The 18,469-nt window shown below is 44.3% G+C and overlaps 1 protein-coding gene across 1 annotated transcript in view; it reads right to left on the bottom strand.

Annotated features, from left to right (window-relative positions):
• Nucleotides 1-16,991, bottom strand: part of AKAP12 (A-kinase anchoring protein 12) — a 121,340-nt gene extending 104,349 nt beyond the window's left edge. Inside the window, exon 1 of the mRNA XM_045391365.3 lies at nt 16,677-16,991. Coding sequence (XP_045247300.2) covers nt 16,677-16,838 — 162 coding nt within the window. The 5' untranslated portion in view covers nt 16,839-16,991. The remainder of the gene's footprint in view (nt 1-16,676) is intronic.
• Between the last annotated feature and the right edge of the window lie 1,478 nt (nt 16,992-18,469).

The following is an 18,469-nucleotide window of genomic DNA, read 5'->3' as shown; positions in this document are numbered from 1 at the left end:
TATCTATCTATATAGGCTGGGCGCAGTGGCTCACGCCTGTAATCCCAGCACTTTGGGAGGCCGAGGCAGGCAGATCACCTGAGGTCAGGAGTTTGAGACCAGCCTGGCCAACGTGGTAAAACCCATCTCTACTAAAAATACAAAAAGTAGTCAGGCATGGTGGCGCATGCCTGTAGTCCCAGATACTCCAGAGGCTGAGGCAGGAGAATCTCTTGAACCTGGGAGGTGGAGGTTGCAGTGAGCCAAGATTGTGCCACTGCACTCCAGCCTGGGTGACAGAGTGAGACTCCATCTAAAAAAGAAATAAAAAATAAAAATACAATAAAATTTATACATGTATATATATATACACACACACACATACAAAATACAATCATCTTTATACAAAGAAAATGAAATTCCACCCTTTCCCCTTCCTAAAGAAGAGAAAATTTTCCTTAATATCTTAAAATTATTTTCTCAGTCCCAGATTAGAATATAAAGTGAGGTTTGGCATCCTCACCTCCATACCAACCACTATTTATTGGCTTTATATTGCAGATCATAATAAATGCAGAAGTCACACCCTACGGTTCAAAATTCTCCACAGCAGAGCCACAAAAACTACTAAAGGCTTCTCAATTGCTATTCTAATTGTGCTCTCTTCTCTAGCCTGGCCTTTCCAAACTGTATTTGGGTAAAGATGCATATTCCATTTCCCCTTTTGAAGATTAATAATTAATAGTAACATATTAAGGGTTCTGGAAAGTTCTGCAGTCTGGAACATCCAAGCTTTAACTCAACTTTTCCTAGACTATTTTTCAATCAGTATTTCTTCCAACAGGCTGAGGTTCTTTCCTGACTCATTATTCAGCAATTCTTTCTCTCGTGCATCTCCATTCTGCAAAGACTCAGCACAAATTTCTCTATGCTACCTTTCCTGGTACTCAGTATCTCTGAGCACTGTCAGATTGGTGCCTCTTGTCCAGCACTTGGCTACAGTTCAGGGCAAAACCTGGTACATGAGCATGTTTAAGTCCACAAATGGCTGGGTACGTGCTCAGCTGGGCCCCCTGCAGTGCTGAACACTGGCAGCAAAGACAGACCCCAGGTTCAGTTAAAAGGCACTCTCTGGTTTTGCCTTCTTCCTAAATTTCTTTACACATCAATTGTCCATTACCGCTTGCTTTTTGCTCTTTAAATAATTTTTTTGTTTTGTTTTTAGATAGCCTGTCATCCAGACTGTGGTGCAGTGGTTCAACCACGACTCACTGTAGCCCAGACCTCCCTGGCTCAAGCAATCCTCCCATCTCAGCCTCCGGAGTAGCTGGGACTACAGGCACGTGCCACCATGCCTGGCTAATTTCTTGTAGAGGCAAGGTCCCAGTATGTTGGCCAGGCTGGTGTTTAACTCCTGGGCTCGAGTGACCCTCCTGCCTCAGCTTCCCAAAGCACTGGGATTACAGGCATGAGCCACTATGCCTGGCTCTTTAATATTGTTATTCCAGGATCGCACCACAATAAAGAAACATTTATCAATCCCATCTACCATTTTTCCAGTCACATGCCTATAACTCTAGATTCATTTTTGTTGACAAGGGTGCAGGCGCATGTGATGAATCTGTGACTTTCAGTCCAGCCCTCCTAGAGGCTGGGAAGTTAATTCAGCCCTCGAATTTGCCTACAACTAAAGCATTCTGGGCAAGGAACAAGCTGGGTTCTGAAGATCACAGGGACTGCTTGAGAAACTTTCTCTGACAAATATAATACTTTAAACCATGACCTACTTCCCTGAATACTTAAGCATTCTTTGCATTCCTCCCTGTCATGCAGAGATTGTTTATCAGGCACAGTTCCAGAAGTGACTTGAAATCTCTGTCATTGTTGCAATTCAAGATAAAATTGTAAGCCCTCTTCAGTCACCAGATTCTCTGTGTAGAACAAAAATTCAAAAACCTCAGCGGGCCTTTAACAAATATCAAACGAATAACCGGATCGTTGTCTTAATCAAGGCTGAATGAGCTTTCCGTATTATAAACAAAATGGAGACTGATCTAAGGCCAGGCGCAGTGGCTCACACCTTTGATCCCAGCACTTTGGGAGGCCGAGGTGGGTGGATCACCTAAGATCAAGAAGAGTTTGACACTAGCCTGACCAAGTTGGTGAAACTCTATCTCTACTAAAAACACAAAATTAGCCGGGCGTGGTGGTGCATGCTTGTAATCCCAGCTGCTTGTGAGACTGAGGCAGGAGAATCTCTTGAACCCAGGAGGCAGAGTTTGCAGTGAGCCGACATCACACAACTGCACTCCAGCCTGGGCAACAGAGTGAAACTCCGTCTCAAAAAAAAAAAAAAAAAAAAAAAAAAAGACTGACCTAAAACTGCCATCAAACTGAGTTCAAACTAAACTTTAGCTCCTGAAGGTTTTACAAAGAAAATAAATCAGCTATAAAACCAATCAACTGGGTTTCTGCCCACATTAAGGTCAACCATTTTTTGTTTAAATTGTATTCCGCTGCTTTTGTCAGTGGAATACAAAGATTGCAATGGTCAGGACTAATTTAGTAAACTTTGTGGTGACATGTTCCACTGCTTTTCAATAACTTATTTCATAGAAAACAGAGCAGAACAAGAACAAAAATTTCCATTTAAATATTTAGGTTAACAATATAGGAATCAGGAACTCATGTGTAAACATTGGTTAAATATGTCATTTCTGGCCGGGCACAGTGGTTCACACCTGTAGTCCCAGCACTTTGGGAGCCGCAGGAAGGCAGATTACCTGAGGTCAGGAGTTGGATACCAGCCTGGCCAACATAGTAAAACCCCGTCTCTACTAAAAATACAAAAAAATTAGCCAGGTTTGGTGGCTCACACCTGTAATCCCAGCTACTTGAGAGGCTGAGGCAAGAGAATCGCTTGAACCCAGGAGGCAGAGGTCACAGTGAGCACCACTGCACTCTCCAGCCTGGGTAACAGAGCATGGCTCCGCCTCAAAAAAAAAAAAAAAAAAGTCATGTGAAAAAATCATCATAGCAAAATTGGTTAATTCTTAGCAATCTCCTGTAGACTACAATCCTATTCCCCCTCTCCCTCCCAGTTTGTACTGCAGTGCATATCAAATGTAAGTTCAAAGTAGACAGGCCACCCAAGGTTGAAGTTTCTATAGCATTCAATATATTATTGATGCTGAATAAGACTATTTTGACCAGGTGCAGTGGCTCATATCTGTAATTTTAACTTCAGGAGGCCCAGGTGGGAGGATCCTTTCAGCCCAAGAATTAGAGACCAGCCTGGGCAACACAGCAAGACCTCTTTTTATTTTAAAAGAAAAAAAAAATTAAAATGAAAAAAAGACTATTTTACATATGTATCCAAATGAAAAACAATTTCAAATGAAAGTTTCTAAAGACGCATTCTTTGAGTAATTTACTATAACTTTGTGAAAAATTACCACCAAGAACTGAAAACATAAAGAGGTTAAACATTGTGAAATGCATCAACAGTCTTGTTTTATGTATCACAACAAAAAACACTTTACAGAGTAAAGAAAACTAGGAGCCAATGAAGCATGTCTTCACGAAAAGTGGCCAATATCAGGGAGTGACAATAGAAATTCATCATTGTGGCAGGTGAAACCCAGGGCCTGTAATGGCTCAATTCAACAAAACATCATAGGCTCGGACACAAACAAAAATAAATCATAAATTGTATTCTGAACGACAAACCACTGGGGATGGAAAAATTACAAAGCGAAAATGTCTTCTCTGGAGATTACGCATTACACATTCCCCGCGCAATCTCATCTCTTTGCCTACAAATGGAAGGAATGCAGTCAATGACCAGGTTCTTTCATTTTCAGGTGGACCCAGCCATGCTGGGATAGAACAGTCACTGTGGAAAGATGCCATCATGATCTGCCAACTGATCATCCAGCGGCATCTCTTTTATCTCGTTTTCTCTTTTTTTTGCAGAGACAGGGGTCTTGCTATCTTGCCCAGGCTGGTCTCAAACTCCTGTAGTCAAATGATCTTCCCACCTTGGCCTCCCAAAGTACTGGGAATACCAGGTCCACCAAGAGCCACCATGCTCGCCTCTAGCCCTCTCTTCTACTAAGACTCACTTTTGGTTCCACCTACACTTCTCCATAGCCACTATTGGGTCCTTCCGTGTTGATCATCTTTTTTCCTAAAAAACTTGACTTTCTGGCCAGGCATGGTGGCTCACGCCTGTAATCCCAGCACTTTGGGAGGCCAAAGCGGGTGGATCACCTGAGGTCAGGATTTTGAGACCAGCCTGACCAACATGGTGAAACTCTCTTTACTAAAAATACAAAAATTAGCCAGGCATGGTGGCATGCACCTGTAGTCCCAGTTACTCGAGAGGCTGAGGCATGAGAATCTTGAACCCGGGAGGCGAGGGTTGCAGTGAGCTGAAATCGCTGAGATGGCGCCACTGTACTCCAGCCTGAATGACAGAGCGAGAGACTCCATCTCAGAAAAAAAAAAAAGAAACTTGACCTTCAGTTGTGCCTCCCTTACCCAGTACTCCAAAAGCCTCGATGGCCCCCAATGCCAGTGATCTCTGCTGTGACGCAGACCACTATTAGAGAAATGCTTTGAGCTCATAGAAGCTCTCTGTCATTATCTATAGAGTCTGCTGTGAACCTTTGCTTTACTTCTATTTATTTATTTATTTATTTGTTTATTGAGACAGAGTCTCACTCTGTCTCAGGCTGGAGTGCAGTGGAGCAATCTTGACTCAAGGCGGCCTCCACCTCCTGGATTCAAGGGATTCTTGTGCCTCAGTTTCCCAAGTAGCTGGGACTACAAGCACGTGCCACCATGCCCGGCTAATTTTTGTATTTTTAGTAAAGACAGAGTTTCACCATGTTGGCCAGGTTAGTGTTGCCTGGCTTGGCTAGTCCTGACTTCAGGTGATCTGCCTGCCTCGGCCTTCCAACGTCTTCGGATTAGCGGCGTGAGCCACTGTGCCTGGCCAAATCTCTGCTTTCCTTTAAAGTCCCAAGCTGTTATTATCAAGTGATGTTCTCTGTTCTAAAGGTACCCTTAGAATAAATTTTTTGGCATGGTTTGTTACACACCAGTAGATAACTGAAACCAACATCCTGGGGTAGATGTCCTTGTCAGACTATTGGAGAAACAGAGGTACTCCATCTTACAAATCTGAAAATCTCATTGTCTGTGACTTACCCCCATGCCAAGCCTCTACCCTGTGCCAAATCTCACTGCCCCACTGATATCAGAGATGTCACTACCACCCTATGAAAATGCTTGCCAACATCATCTTCCTAAAGTCACCCTTTCTAGTCACACTTCCCACTACTTCACTGTGTGGACGTTATCTCCACCTTATACAAGAGGGTCTCCCAGGAGTTCATGATGCACTCCCCTGGTATTTCTGAAACTTTGTTTTGTTCTTTGTCAAAAGCCGGCGGTGGCTCTCCATTGCCTCTGCAGCTCTTAACACTGATGGGCTGCAACTTAGCCTCTTTCCATTGTTTCCTTAAGAACTACCAACTCAATGTCTTGTACCAGAAGACTTCCTGACTAATGGCCTTTTATCTGCCTAGAACAATTTCCCAAAAATTCTTTTCTTTTTACAGTAGTACTAACCGCAATTCTTCTATTACCTAGCCACCTTATTGGAATCTTTGCTGTTGAATATTTCATCTAGAAAGGCCTCACCTCATCTCAATGATGAGGTGCTCAACAGTAATGTTCTTATTTCTTTATCTCCCAAAGCATCTAGCTCATATGGTGCATGGTTAGAAAATATCTGACCATTTTTAATGAATATTATTACATACCAAGAAAACAAGTTAAGCTTAAAATAACACCTGATTCCCATTTTCTTATTTTATTTATTTATTTATTTATTTTAAGATGGAGTCTCACTCTGTCTCCCAGGCTGGGGTGCAGTGGTGCAATCTCGGCTTCACTGCAAGCTCCGCCTCCCGGGTTCAAGCAATTCTCTTGCCTCAGCCTCTCGAGTAGCTGGGACTACAGGCATGTGCCACCAGACCCGGCTAACTTTTTTGTATTTTTAGTAAAGACGGAGTTTCACCATGTTGGTCAGACTGGTCTCAAACTCCTGACCTGAAATGATCTGTTCGCCTCGGCCTCCCAAAGTGTTGGGATTACATGTGTGAGCCACCATGCCCAGTCTATTTATTTATTTTTTTGACACAGGGTCTCTCTCTGCAGCTTCAACTTACCGGGCTCTAGTGATCTTCCTACCTCAGCCTCCCAAGTAGCTGGGATTACAGGCATGTGCCACCACACCTGGCTAATTTTTAAAATTTTTGTAGCAGTGGGGTCTCACTATGCTGCCTAGGCTAATCTCAAACTCCTAGGCTCAAGTGATCCTCCCACCTTCGCCTCATAAAGTGCTGGGATTACAAGCATGAGCCACCATGCCCACCAGCCACATGTCTGTATTTATGTATGTATGAATTCAGCATAGCCATGAAAGAGACAAGGGTAACACTTGAGATGTAGAATATAGAACTATTTTAAACCATGGGCTTGCTATTATAATTGATTAGATGTTTAGCCACTCCCACAAAGCTTTCAGTTTATTGCACAAATAAACACAGCAGAAAAAATTTACAAAAGGAAATCAATAAACAGGTTTATGCATATATGGAAACTTGAGTTTTAACAAGACGTAACTTTTTAATCAGTGTTACTGGAGCAATAGGTAACCCACATAAAAATGAACTTAGATTTCTCCTTCTAGACATAAAATAATATTATCTAGTGGAATAAAGGTCTAAACATATGAAAAGGAGAACTTTAACTTTTTTAGAACTGAACTTCTGTTTCCCCAGTTCCTAGCAGTTCCTGGAGTACAGAAGCTAGTAAAGAAGTATTTATGAAATGGCCAGGCGTGGGTGGCTTACCCCTGTAACCCAGCACTTTGGGAGGCCAAGGCAGGAGGATCACTTGAGCTCAGGAGTTCAAGACCAGCCTTGGCAACACAGTGAGACCTTGTCTCTATTATATTAAAAAATAAATAGGCCGGGCGCGGTGGCTCAAGCCTGTAATCCCAGCACTTTGGGAGGCCGAGACGGGCGGATCACAAGGTCAGGAGATCGAGACCATCCTGGCGAACACGGTGAAACCCCGTCTCTACTAAAAAATACAAAAAACTAGCCGGGCGAGGCGGCGGGCGCCTGTAGTCCCAGCTACTCGGGAGGCTGAGGCAGGAGAATGGTGTAAACCCGGGGGGCGGAGCTTGCAGTGAGCTGAGATCCGGCCACTGCACTCCAGCCCGGGCGACAGAGCCAGACTCCGTCTCAAAAAAATAAATAAATAAATAAATAAATAAAAGAAATAAAAAAAGAAATATTTATGAACTTAAGATTGAATAGTAAGTAAGTGGCCGAGAAAGCCAGAACTCAATTATTCAACTTGATAGGTTTTAAGATTTCTTTACAGATTTTTGGACCAGTTAAATGCCATAAACTAAGCCCTTAGCTACTGTCTACTTATCCAGCAAAGGGGAAGTTTTAATAAATAAGGGGATAAATAAGGGAAAAGGGCTTAAGAGGCAATGAGATGGAAGGGGAACACTGAAAAGTCACAGCTTCTGGCTCGGTAAAGATAGGGGCATTTCACTGAACACCTACTTATCTTGAATGGCACAATCTATTTAGAAAAGCCTCGGTTAGCAACCCACTTTTTTTTTGAGATGGAGTCTCTCTGTCGCCCAGGCTGGAGTGCAATGGTATGATCTCGGCTCACTGCAACCTCCCCCTCCCAGATTCAAATGATTCTCCTGCCTCAGCCTCCGCGAGTAGCTGGGATTACAGGTGTGCACCACCATGCCTGGCTAATTTTTGTATTTTTAGTAGAGATGGGGTTTCACCATGTTGGCCAGGCTGGTCTCGAACTGCTGACCTCGTGATCCACCCGCCTCGGCCTCCCAAAGTGCCGGGATTACAGGAGTGAGCCACCGCGCCCGGCCAGCAACCCACTTTTTAATATAGTCAAACAAAGGAATGAAATTATATGGAAGACATATTTTCCTTTATTTTATCCTCCAGTTGTGTGAAGGAAAATGTCTACTCTCCCATCATCTGAAACCTTCCCTCTCAACCCACACGAGTTCCAATCTCGGTGAAATCTGCGCACGCTATGACCCAGTGTCACCTAGACCTGAACCTCTCCCTGGCCTTTATTCAGCTCTTACGCCTACTCTTTCCCCTCCCTTAAGGTAATGGAGCCCACACCCCACACATCAGAACATCTGATGAGCATTTTAAGACTACAGAATCCCAGCACAGTGGCAGGAGCTGGTAGTCTTAGTTACTCAGGAGGCTGAGGCCAAAGGATGGCCTGAGTCCAGGAGTTCAAGACTAGCCTGGGCAACAGAGTGAGACCTTGTCTCTCAAAGAAAAAAAAGAAAGAAAAAGAAAAAGAAAAATCACAGAATCCCAGACCCTGAGACTGCCTGGGATTCTGATTCAGTAAATCCAGAATAAGGTGTAGGTGTCTTTGAAAAGCTCCCTAGGTGAATCAATAGCACCACGAGGTTTGGGAACCAGGAAAAATTTAATCCCTCAGTACTCCCAGTTTGCAGAGATTGCATATAACAAATAGATGTGGTCAGCCAATAAACTGTAGTAATCTCTCCTTCTTAAATTTTGGTTTATTTCATTTTGAAATCAAACATGAAACTGATATGTTGCTATAACTGGGATTAAGATTAGGTAGAGTGAAACTACAGGGTTTCCCCCATTTTAAAAAACATTGCAGAGAAATCATAGGGAAGACAAAAAGCTTTGAACCTGAAATGAATACTTGTATTAAGAGGCGCCTAAGGGTGTCCCAGTGTCCCAGATGGTTGCCTGTGCTTTGAAAACTTACGTTTTTCTCAGAAAATCCATGTATACCATCCAGTTAACAGAGCCAGGCTGTCTGCCGTGAGAATGGGAGAGGATCCCAAGTGAGCCTTCACCCTATTGTTTTCCCAAGAGGTAGATTTCTGCTGCTTCCAACCCCTGATCTCAACATTTCATGGATCACGACCATAAAGCAATTTCTGGCAACTAAATTATTTTAGATTGTTCCAAGAGAAGAAATTTTAAAAATGATAGCTTAAGAAGTAGGTCATTCTCCAAACAAATAAATTTAAAGATGGTTCATTAATTTGGAAAGGAAAAGGAGTAAAGAAGAGTAAGACTGCTCTACCTCAGCTGCGTTTTTATTCCTGAACTTGCTTTTTTCCAATTTGAGTAATTTCGGGGGGAAAAGTCTTTTATTTATTTATGTATTTTTTTTTTTTTTTTGAGACAGAGTCTCGCTCTGTTGCCCAGGCTGGAGTGGAGTGGCGCGATCTTGGCTCACTGCAAGTTCTGCCTCCTGGGTTCACACCATTCTCCTGCCTCAGCCTCCCGAGTAGCTGGGACTACAGGCGTCCACCACCATGCCCGGCTAATTTTTTGTATTTTTAGTAGAGACAGAGTTTCACCATGTTAGCCAGGATGGTCTCGATCTCCTGACTTCATGATCCACCCGCCTCGACCTCCCAAAGTGCTGGGATTACAGGTGTGAGCCACCGCTGGCCTTTTTTTTTCTTTTTTTTAAAATAGAGATAGGGTCTTGCTCTGTCACCCAGGCTGTAGCGCAGCAGCATGATCATAGCTCACTGCAGCCTCATACTCCTGGGTGGAAGCAACCTCTGACCTCAGCCTCCCAAGTAGCTAGGACTACAGGTACGCGCCACCACACCCATGTACATTTTTTATTTTTTGTAGAGATGGGGACTTGCTATGTTGCCCAGGCCACTCTTGAACTCTTAGCCTCAAGTGATCCTCCCTTTTCGGTCTCCCAAAGTGCTTGGATTACAGGTGTGAACCCCCACACAGAAAAAAAGTCTTTAAAAATTAATTGGGCTGGGCGTGGGGGCTCACACCTGTAATCCCAGCTCTTTGGGAGGCTGAGGTGGGAGGATCGCTTGAGTCCAGAAGGTCCAGACCAGCCTGGGCAACACAGTGAGACCTCGTCTCTACAAAAAATAAACAAAGTTAGCCAGGCATGGTGGTGTGCACTTGTAGTCCCAGCTACCTGGTGGTGTGTGCCTGTAGTCCCAGCTACTCAGGAGGCTGAGGCAGGAGGGTCATTTGAGCCCAGGGGGTCGAGACTGCAGTAAACCAAGATTGCACCACTGCTTTCCAGCCTGGGCAATAGAATGAGAGCCTATCTCAAAAACAATAAATAAATAAAATGAAAATTAAATGAAAATGAAAATTAATTAACAGTAAAACAAACCATAGCCTTTCATGCTTTGACAGCCAGGCCAGTGCATGATCAGATGGCAAGCACACGGCAGAGACATGACGAGGCATTCAACTTCACAGTTAAAAATGCACCAAAGAAACTAGGTACCATTCCTCACCTAGCACATTGGCAAGTACTGGAAAATCTGATACCCATGAAGTAAAGCATGGGAAAACAAGTGCTGATCTCCACGGTGGGAGTGCAAAGTGGTAGGACTTCTTTGGAAAGTCAATTTAGGAAGGGTTAAATCTTTTGTTTTTTGTTTTTTTGGTTTTTGGTTTTTTTGAGACAGAGTCTTGCACTGTTGCCCAGGCTGGAGTGCAGTGATGAGATCTCAGCTCACTGCAACCTCCCCCTCCCAGGTTCAAGAGATTCTCCTGTCTCAGCCTCCCAAGTAGCTGGGATTACAGGCACCCACCACCACACCCAGCTAATTTTTTGTATTTTTAGTAGAAATGAGGTTTCACCATGTTGGCCAGGCTGGTCTCGAACTCCTGACCTCATGATTCGCCTGCCTCGGCCTCCCAAAGTGCTGGGATTACAGGTGTGAGCCACTGCACCTGGCCCGGTTACATTTTTAAATGCATATAAAGCTTGCAATTCAGCAATTACACTTATGGACTAGGACAATCTAAATATAAATCCAAGGAATTGGTTAAATCATTACAGGGCTTCAACCCATAAAAGGGAAATTTATGCACCCAAATTAATAAGAATGGGGGCAGTTATTTATGTCCTGATATGAAAAGACATCCAAAACCTAAAGTTGCAGAATCTGCATGTGATATGATCTTTTTCTTAAATGGAAAAGACTGTGCCATTTTTACCTACTTTCATGTGCATGAAGTTTTTGAAAGAATATGTAAGAAGCCATCATATTGGCTTCAAATTATTACTTAAATTTGTAAGTAATTTACCCTATTTATAAATTTAAGTTCTCAATCATTAATACTTTTTAAAAATAAACATTAAATGAACTTTGCTATGTAATGACTTTAAATAAAAATCATTTTAATAAGGGTAAACAAATGCTTTTGATCTTATTAAGCCTTTACAATTCAAGAGTGATGATGTCAGATATACAGTCTGTTTCAAATAAGTAAACTTAATTATTCATGAGAAATATGAAGGTATGTATAATTGAGGTTTATTGCTAATTATTAATATCTACACCCATTAGATATACGAATGAGAAGGGAACAAAGGGATAATTACAGGTATGAAATCCTACTCTTACTTCTCTGATAGGGTTTTAATTTGCAGAAAAATGGCCCAAGATCTAAATAGACAAGTAAAATAATTTTAATTACAGATTTTTAAATAATTTATTGACAATAGGCATATATGTTTATTCAATATAATGCTTCTTTCTTCCCCCAGCTTTTTTCATATTTTTCCATTGTATTTTAAAATGAAGCTTATTTTAAATTGTAATTTTTGTTAGGTTATAAGAGAACTAAGAATGTGGTTCAGGCCGGGCTCAGTGGCTCACACTTATAATCCCTGCACTTTGGGAAGCTGAGGCAGGTGGATCACCTGAGGTCAGGAATTTGAGACCAGCCTGGCCAACATGGTGAAACTCTGTCTCTACTAAAAATACAGAAAATTAGCTGGGCGTGGTGGTGGACGCCTGTAATCCCAGCTACTCAGGAGGCTGAGGCAGGAGAATCACTTGAACCTGGGAGGCAAAGGTTGCAGTGAGTCAAGATTGCATCATTGCACTATAGCCTGGGCAACAAGAGCGAAACTCTCAAAAAAAAAAAAAAAAAAAAAAAAGAATTTGGTTCAAGGAAATTTAGTTTTTTTTTCCCCCCAAGAGATAAACGTACTGGCTTAATTTTTCTTAGAATGCTTAGTGCTATGAATTCTCATTTCTAACTTTACGAATGGCTACTGCATATAGAATTACAGAGACGGGGGATGATGCCATTTAGTTTGAGTTTTCCTGCACTGGTGTTCTTTAAGCACTGAATATGTATTAAAACTAATGAAGACAAAGGAAAAGAAATAATTTCCTAGTATTTTTTAAAACAAAACATTTTATTTCCATTTTGTTAATTATCTTACAAGATCCAAACTAGAATAATCTTATAATATCAGCTTAAAGCTGTAAAGGCATAGAAATTAGTCAACCCAAAGAGGATGCACATTTCAAGGCCTTTTCTTCATAGAAGAAAATATTTCAAGTGAAAATCTCCACTGATCTAATTCATTTACTAGCCTATAAGCTGTAATGGATTTAAGGGAAGCCCTGTGATTCCCACAGTCTATCAGTACCCAAAAGAATCATTCCCACATCCGTATCTCCAATTTTTGGTCTCTGTTCTAGTCAGAAAGCAGCAGCTCTTATAATCTGGTGAAAATCCACAGGAATACAGGTAGCCACACACACAGAAACATCCCTCTATTAAGAGGACCCATTTGTGTAACACTGGTGATGTAGTCACTTTGAGGCCATCTTCATTCTCCATTTCTATTGTTAAAAAAGTGGCGAATAGGAGGAAGCATATGACCTAGCTTATGGGAGGAATTATGAAACGCAGCTGGCCGCCTCAATTGTCTGGTTTTTTTTTTCTTTGAGACACAGTCTAGCTCTGTCGCCCAGACTGGAGTGCAGTGTGGCGCGATCTCAGCTCATTGCAAACTCCGCCTCCCGGGTTCACGCCATTCTCCTGTCTCAGCCTCCCGAGGAGCTGGAATTACAGGCACCCACCACCATGCCTGGCTAATTTTTTGTTAGTAGAGACGAGTTTCACCATGTTAGCCAGGATGGTCTCGATCTCCTGACCTCGTGATCCGCCCGCGTTCCAAAGTGTTGGGATTACAGGCGTGAGCCACCGCACCCGGCCAATTGTCTGTTTTAATGCACAAGAGTCAAACACATCCTTAAATTTACCATTCAGACACTAGATTCTTCTATTTGAGTACATCCTTATATTTTAGTGATTCATGGCTCTTGTAACCAAATGGAACCACAGCTTTTGGAGCTAACAAGAGCCCCCATCTTCCCACCTGCCACAGACAATGGCCTCAGCCTGTTGCAACAGACCATTGTTCAATGTCCAGCACTGAAATCATTGATCAGGCAATAAATATAGGAAGGCTAATTAATTATGATTGTCCAGACTTAGTCTGGAGCCTGGCTCCAGAAATCAAGATTAGCCAGAGACATGGAAGTCAGTTTGTCACTGGTCACCCAACCCTCTGTTGCCACTTGAATGTGTTGCCACCTGAATATGTTGCCACCTGAATATTTTTTTAAGACAAATTTTTAAAAACAGACAATTAAGGAATAATGTGAAGTGTGAGGCTTTACTTACCACCAGCATTCAGGTCGTCTAATCTTCCTGCACCCCGCAGTTGCGAGACGGCCATGTCTCAAAATTAAACCCTAGCAGGTAACAGATCAAGCCATTCCCCCCCCCCAACCCCCGCCCGGATCTTACATACAAAGATTGTAAAAGATTTCCAGTCTATCTCTGGATCTAAGGGAAAAAATAAAGATTATAAAAGATTGAATAGAAGATAAAGACTCCTTCCATTTTATGGAAATGCACCATAGATAAAACCAAGACTTCTGCTTTAGTGCATCTAAATGTTAAGCCTGGGTAATCAAAAGCTTGTTTAAATCTCCATTTGACCTAACACAGGTGATAATTCAACCAGTGTAATGTCTGTTCAGATAAGGGCACTTAGTGAGTAACTGGTAACTAAAATTAGCAGAAAAAAAAGAAAGTAAATCCAATTGCAAAATAGATAGCATGCATGGGACATGTCAGCTATTAGATAGAAAAAGATCTGCCTACCTGCCTACAACCTTTAATTAATGATCACATTCTATCCAAGGAGGGGAAAATGTATTTGCCTAAACCTCCCCAACCGTCCACAGACACATCAAGAAAGTTCAAGACGTAATCCTAAGTAACTCAGTGTATGAAATGGTCTCATTTGAGCCATATGCACTTAACATATTTGTCTATTTGAGATAAAACCCAATTTGAAATTACAATGCTAACAAGCCACTCTGTATCTAGACAAACAGAATCCAAAGCCCCCAAATCTGAGGTTTTTGGTCTAACTATTCACTTGATCTACTAATAACCAAACAGACTGACTTGCCTTAGTCAGTATCATAATCAGTCTCACGTGATAATGAGATGATCAAGGGTTAAATTGTAGTAAAAGCAGATAGGTCAAGATAGGTCAAGGTATTCTCCAACTTGATATTCTCCAAGCAAAACCAAGAAGCCAGTATCACCCCTTCTTCTTTCCACAAGTATTCCTGAGAGCCGACTCTGTGCCAGGCAGCATGGCACACATGAGGGAACACCGCTGGTCAGCACAACCAGGCATGTTCCCTGCCCCTGCAAAGCATTCAGAACAGCCAGGAGAACACTAAACCCACACATGCGAAAACTGCTGGGACGCGTCCATGGTGCTACAGAGCCTAGAGTGGGAGATGGGATTACCTGGAGGTCAGGAATTGGAGCTTAATAAGAAGAGGGGAGGCAAGGGCCATGGTGCTGAGTCATTCTTAATTAGGGAGTCCTTTTGCAAAGACATTTGTGTTCAAAGCCTGAGTGATAAATTTTGCTAGTTGAAATGAAAACTAAATACATTCCAAGGATACATGTAAGTGTATTGATTTGTCTCCAAATTGATAACTGGGCAGTATGCCAACAAGTTCAATGATATTCTGGATGTCATTTAAGTGATTTTTTAAAAGGAGGTTGTTTGGCTGCTTCAAGACGGTTGGCAACTTGGAAAGAGGAAAAGGATAAGGTTATGGAAGAAGGAAAAAGAGAATGGAAGGAATATTTTTAAATAAACAAATTCAAATTTACTGGGAAAGGATTAAATGCCGCCGTATTTCAGGGTGAACAGTTAGTAAGATCTGAAGGAGTACAAAAGCAGGGGGGCGGCGGGGAATGTCACCCAACTGCAAGTTTTTAGCAATTATACCATAAATTATTTTCATCACTAGACTCTCAACACTGGTTACTGAGCCACTTTGACAGTAGCTGGCATCAAAACATTATGTGCACACAGTAAGTATTAAAATGCGACTTGGATCTCAAAAGGATAGTACATTCCTCAGGCCAGAAGCTTAAGCATCTCTTAGAAAATCTACATAGCAGAGGCACAGTTAGTACTTAATATCTAGGGACCATGGATTTCACAAGTAGTTATGAATCAAAGACTGGAGGCAAAAACTATATTATTAAGTGCAGTCTCTCAGTCCAAATTAGACTAGGACAGCTAAAGAGGTCAAGGCAACTAGGTCATGGTTTTAGGTTCCTTTTTTTTTTTTCCCCATATTGTAAACATCCACGCCTCCTGAGATAACTCACGTACTCTATCCTCAAATTTGACACACGGCAAATTTAACTATTAAGCATGGTTATCCACATCTTTCTACAAGGTATCACAAGGGTACCTTTGTGATACAAGGGTATCACAAAACCAGTAGAGTGAAGCCTTGCTAATGAACACACGTGCTGGAAAACAGATCTAAAATACCACGACCAGAACAAGCCACCGTCTTGGCGGCTGTCCTGGCCCACAAGAAATATTACAGCCTTGAAGACTGAAGTCGATAAAATGCAGTCGTTTCAGCACTGCGTCCAGGGAAGAGTACCCGGAATGCTCGCTACACTCTGACCGCATCCTTCGAGAACTTCTAGCCACTCTAGTGTGTGTTTGGCCAACTGAGTCCGCAGGCAAAGCGCTGAGCAAACGCGAGGGCGCTGGCTGGTTTGCGAAACCTGTCATTCCTTTTGGAAACGCAGCGCCTGCCCAGGTTTTCCCTGGCTCCGAGCGAGCTACACACCAGGCTTTCTCTGCCTTGGGAAGGCGGCGTCTGCTCGGGCCGCTGCCGCAGAACTGGGTACCAAACCCGCTCGCTTCAGGCACCGCTGGCATCCAAGGCGGTACGCGGCGGGGAACCTGAGGGTGCCTGGGCTACCTGGCCTCACAGCTGACTTTCCGCATCTCCGAGCTTCGGAGGCCCGGCCCGGGGTCCATTCTCCACGGATCCCCCAGCGCAGCTCATCCGCCTCGGGCTGGATGGCTTCCACCGGAAGAGTGCGGAGAAAGGCTCAGTTGCCGTGGGCAGGGCGCGGATTTTATTACTGCGGATGGCGCAGTCGCCTCCCCTGGAGACCCGCGACAAAGACGCAAGCCCCCCGCCGCGCTCGCCGCTGCTCTGGCCCCGCCCCGGCGCAAAAGACCCTGAAAAGCCTCCAAAGAGGGGTTCGCGCTCCCGAGTTTGCAGATGGGGCTGGACTGGCCGGGAAGTTCTCTCGGCGGAAATCGGAGGAATCCCCCCACCCCCACCCCCACTCCAAAGATCCGCGCCTCCCGGCGCAGGTGGCCCGGCGCGCCCATACCTTGGTGGCGGGGTCCGCGGCAGCGATGGCGGGGTCCCCGGTGGTGTCTGGCGCCGCCTCGGCCGAGGGGCCACCGCTGCTGGGCTCGGGCTCAGCCGGCGTGGAGCTCCCCTCGGGCGGCTGCTCCGGGCTGCGCTGCTCGGTGGAGCTCCCGGCGCCCATGGCTCCTTCGCACTTCTCCCGCGCCCAGCCGCCGGGTTACGCCTTCCCCAAGCCGCAGGGACAGGGGCAAGAGCCAAAAGACGCGCGCCAGTGAGGTCCCAAGAGCGCCTTCCTTCGCCGCCAGCCTCCTACGAACGCGCCCAGCCTGCGAATGAAGGAGACGCGCTCGCGGCAAACTCCTTAAAAGAAAAGGGGGAAAAAAAAAGGCCACCTCTTAGCCTCCGCCCCCCTCCCCCTGGTTTTTCCCTCGCTTCATCACATGAGCACAGCCCCAGACACGCCTTGCAGCAGCATCTGCCCCCAGGCTGCCGGGACCAGAGGCGCTGCGACGCGCCAGCCCAGGTCCAGGCAGCAGCCCACCCGGCCCTCGGGCGCCTCCCGTTTCTAACAGGGGGACGAGAGCTGCGGGGACGACCCAGGGCCTCAGAAGGCAAGAGAGCAGGGGAGCAAAAAGCCTGCCGGGGACACTGGATTCTCTGGGGTTTATTAAATGATGGATCACCCAAGGCAGGAGCTTCTGCTGCAGCCGACTTTCAGCTCGCCCAGGAGCAAGCCCGAGTCCCCATTTGCTTTCCTGCAGATTGTGTTTAACTCCAAACATTTGTTCCAGCCTCCTCCCCATTAGCAGGAGAAAGGCAAGCGCTCCCTGGCTCCTCCTGAGTCCGACCATATTTGGGCACCTCACGTGGCAAGATCAGGGAACCGAGAGGTTAACGCAGTCAGGCCACGGATGAGGTGGGCCACGCAGGCCCACGCTCTCCTATCCTCCGGAACAAGTGATGTCAGGCGATGCCATCAGCAGTGCTAGCCGCCCCCCTCTCCCCGGGGAACGGGGGAAAAGAGGCTGTTACCGGAAATGTGCCCGTCCTTCTTTGAGGGCCTGTGCTGGAGGTTACGCATCCAGGCCACCTCTGGGCGATGCTGAAACATGACAGCATAGATCTGTTCCTTTGCCATCAGCCTTTCTCAAAATATGAAGACTTGAAATAATGTCAGTCCAAGTGGCTTGCATCCTTTCCTTTCCGACCCTTGAATGTAATATTTATTATATGAACATGGCAGCCAATCAATAAGTATTTGAACTAAATTAAATTTGTAGCTGGATTGCTTGGAGCAAAGCATTAAGGCTTTGGGGCTGAAAAAAAAATTTATTCCAGTTGTAACTGACAACCGAGCGTCCCCGTTTTCACAAATACTTGGAATCTCCATTAACAATGAAGAAACCAACCTGGTTAACACAGCGAGACCTTGTCTCTACAAAAAATTAAAAAATTAGCCAGGCGCAGTGGTGCACCTGTAGTTCCAGCTACTCAAGAGGCTGGGGTGGAAGGATGACTTCAGCCCAGGAATTCGAGGCTGCAGTCAGCTATGATTGTGCCACTGCACTCCATCCTAGTCAACAGAGCAAGATTCTGTTAAAAAAAAAAAGAAAAGAAAAGAAAAGAAAGGAAAAGAAGAAACTTTCGGAATCCTCACACTAAATTCCAGATAAATATCTCATACTCAGATTTAGTACAATTTTGTAGAAAGTTGGTGTAAGCAGTAGTTCAGCACTAGGATGTTTCATGCCTAATGAATTGCATGAATCGAATGGTACCCTGGGAACCATAGGTTAGTTACTCACCATCAAA

The sequence above is a fragment of the Macaca fascicularis genome, chromosome 4, assembly GCF_037993035.2.
Source record: "Macaca fascicularis isolate 582-1 chromosome 4, T2T-MFA8v1.1".
In the NCBI taxonomy this organism is placed as follows: domain Eukaryota; kingdom Metazoa; phylum Chordata; class Mammalia; order Primates; family Cercopithecidae; genus Macaca; species Macaca fascicularis.
This window is presented reverse-complemented; position numbering and strand designations above follow the sequence as displayed.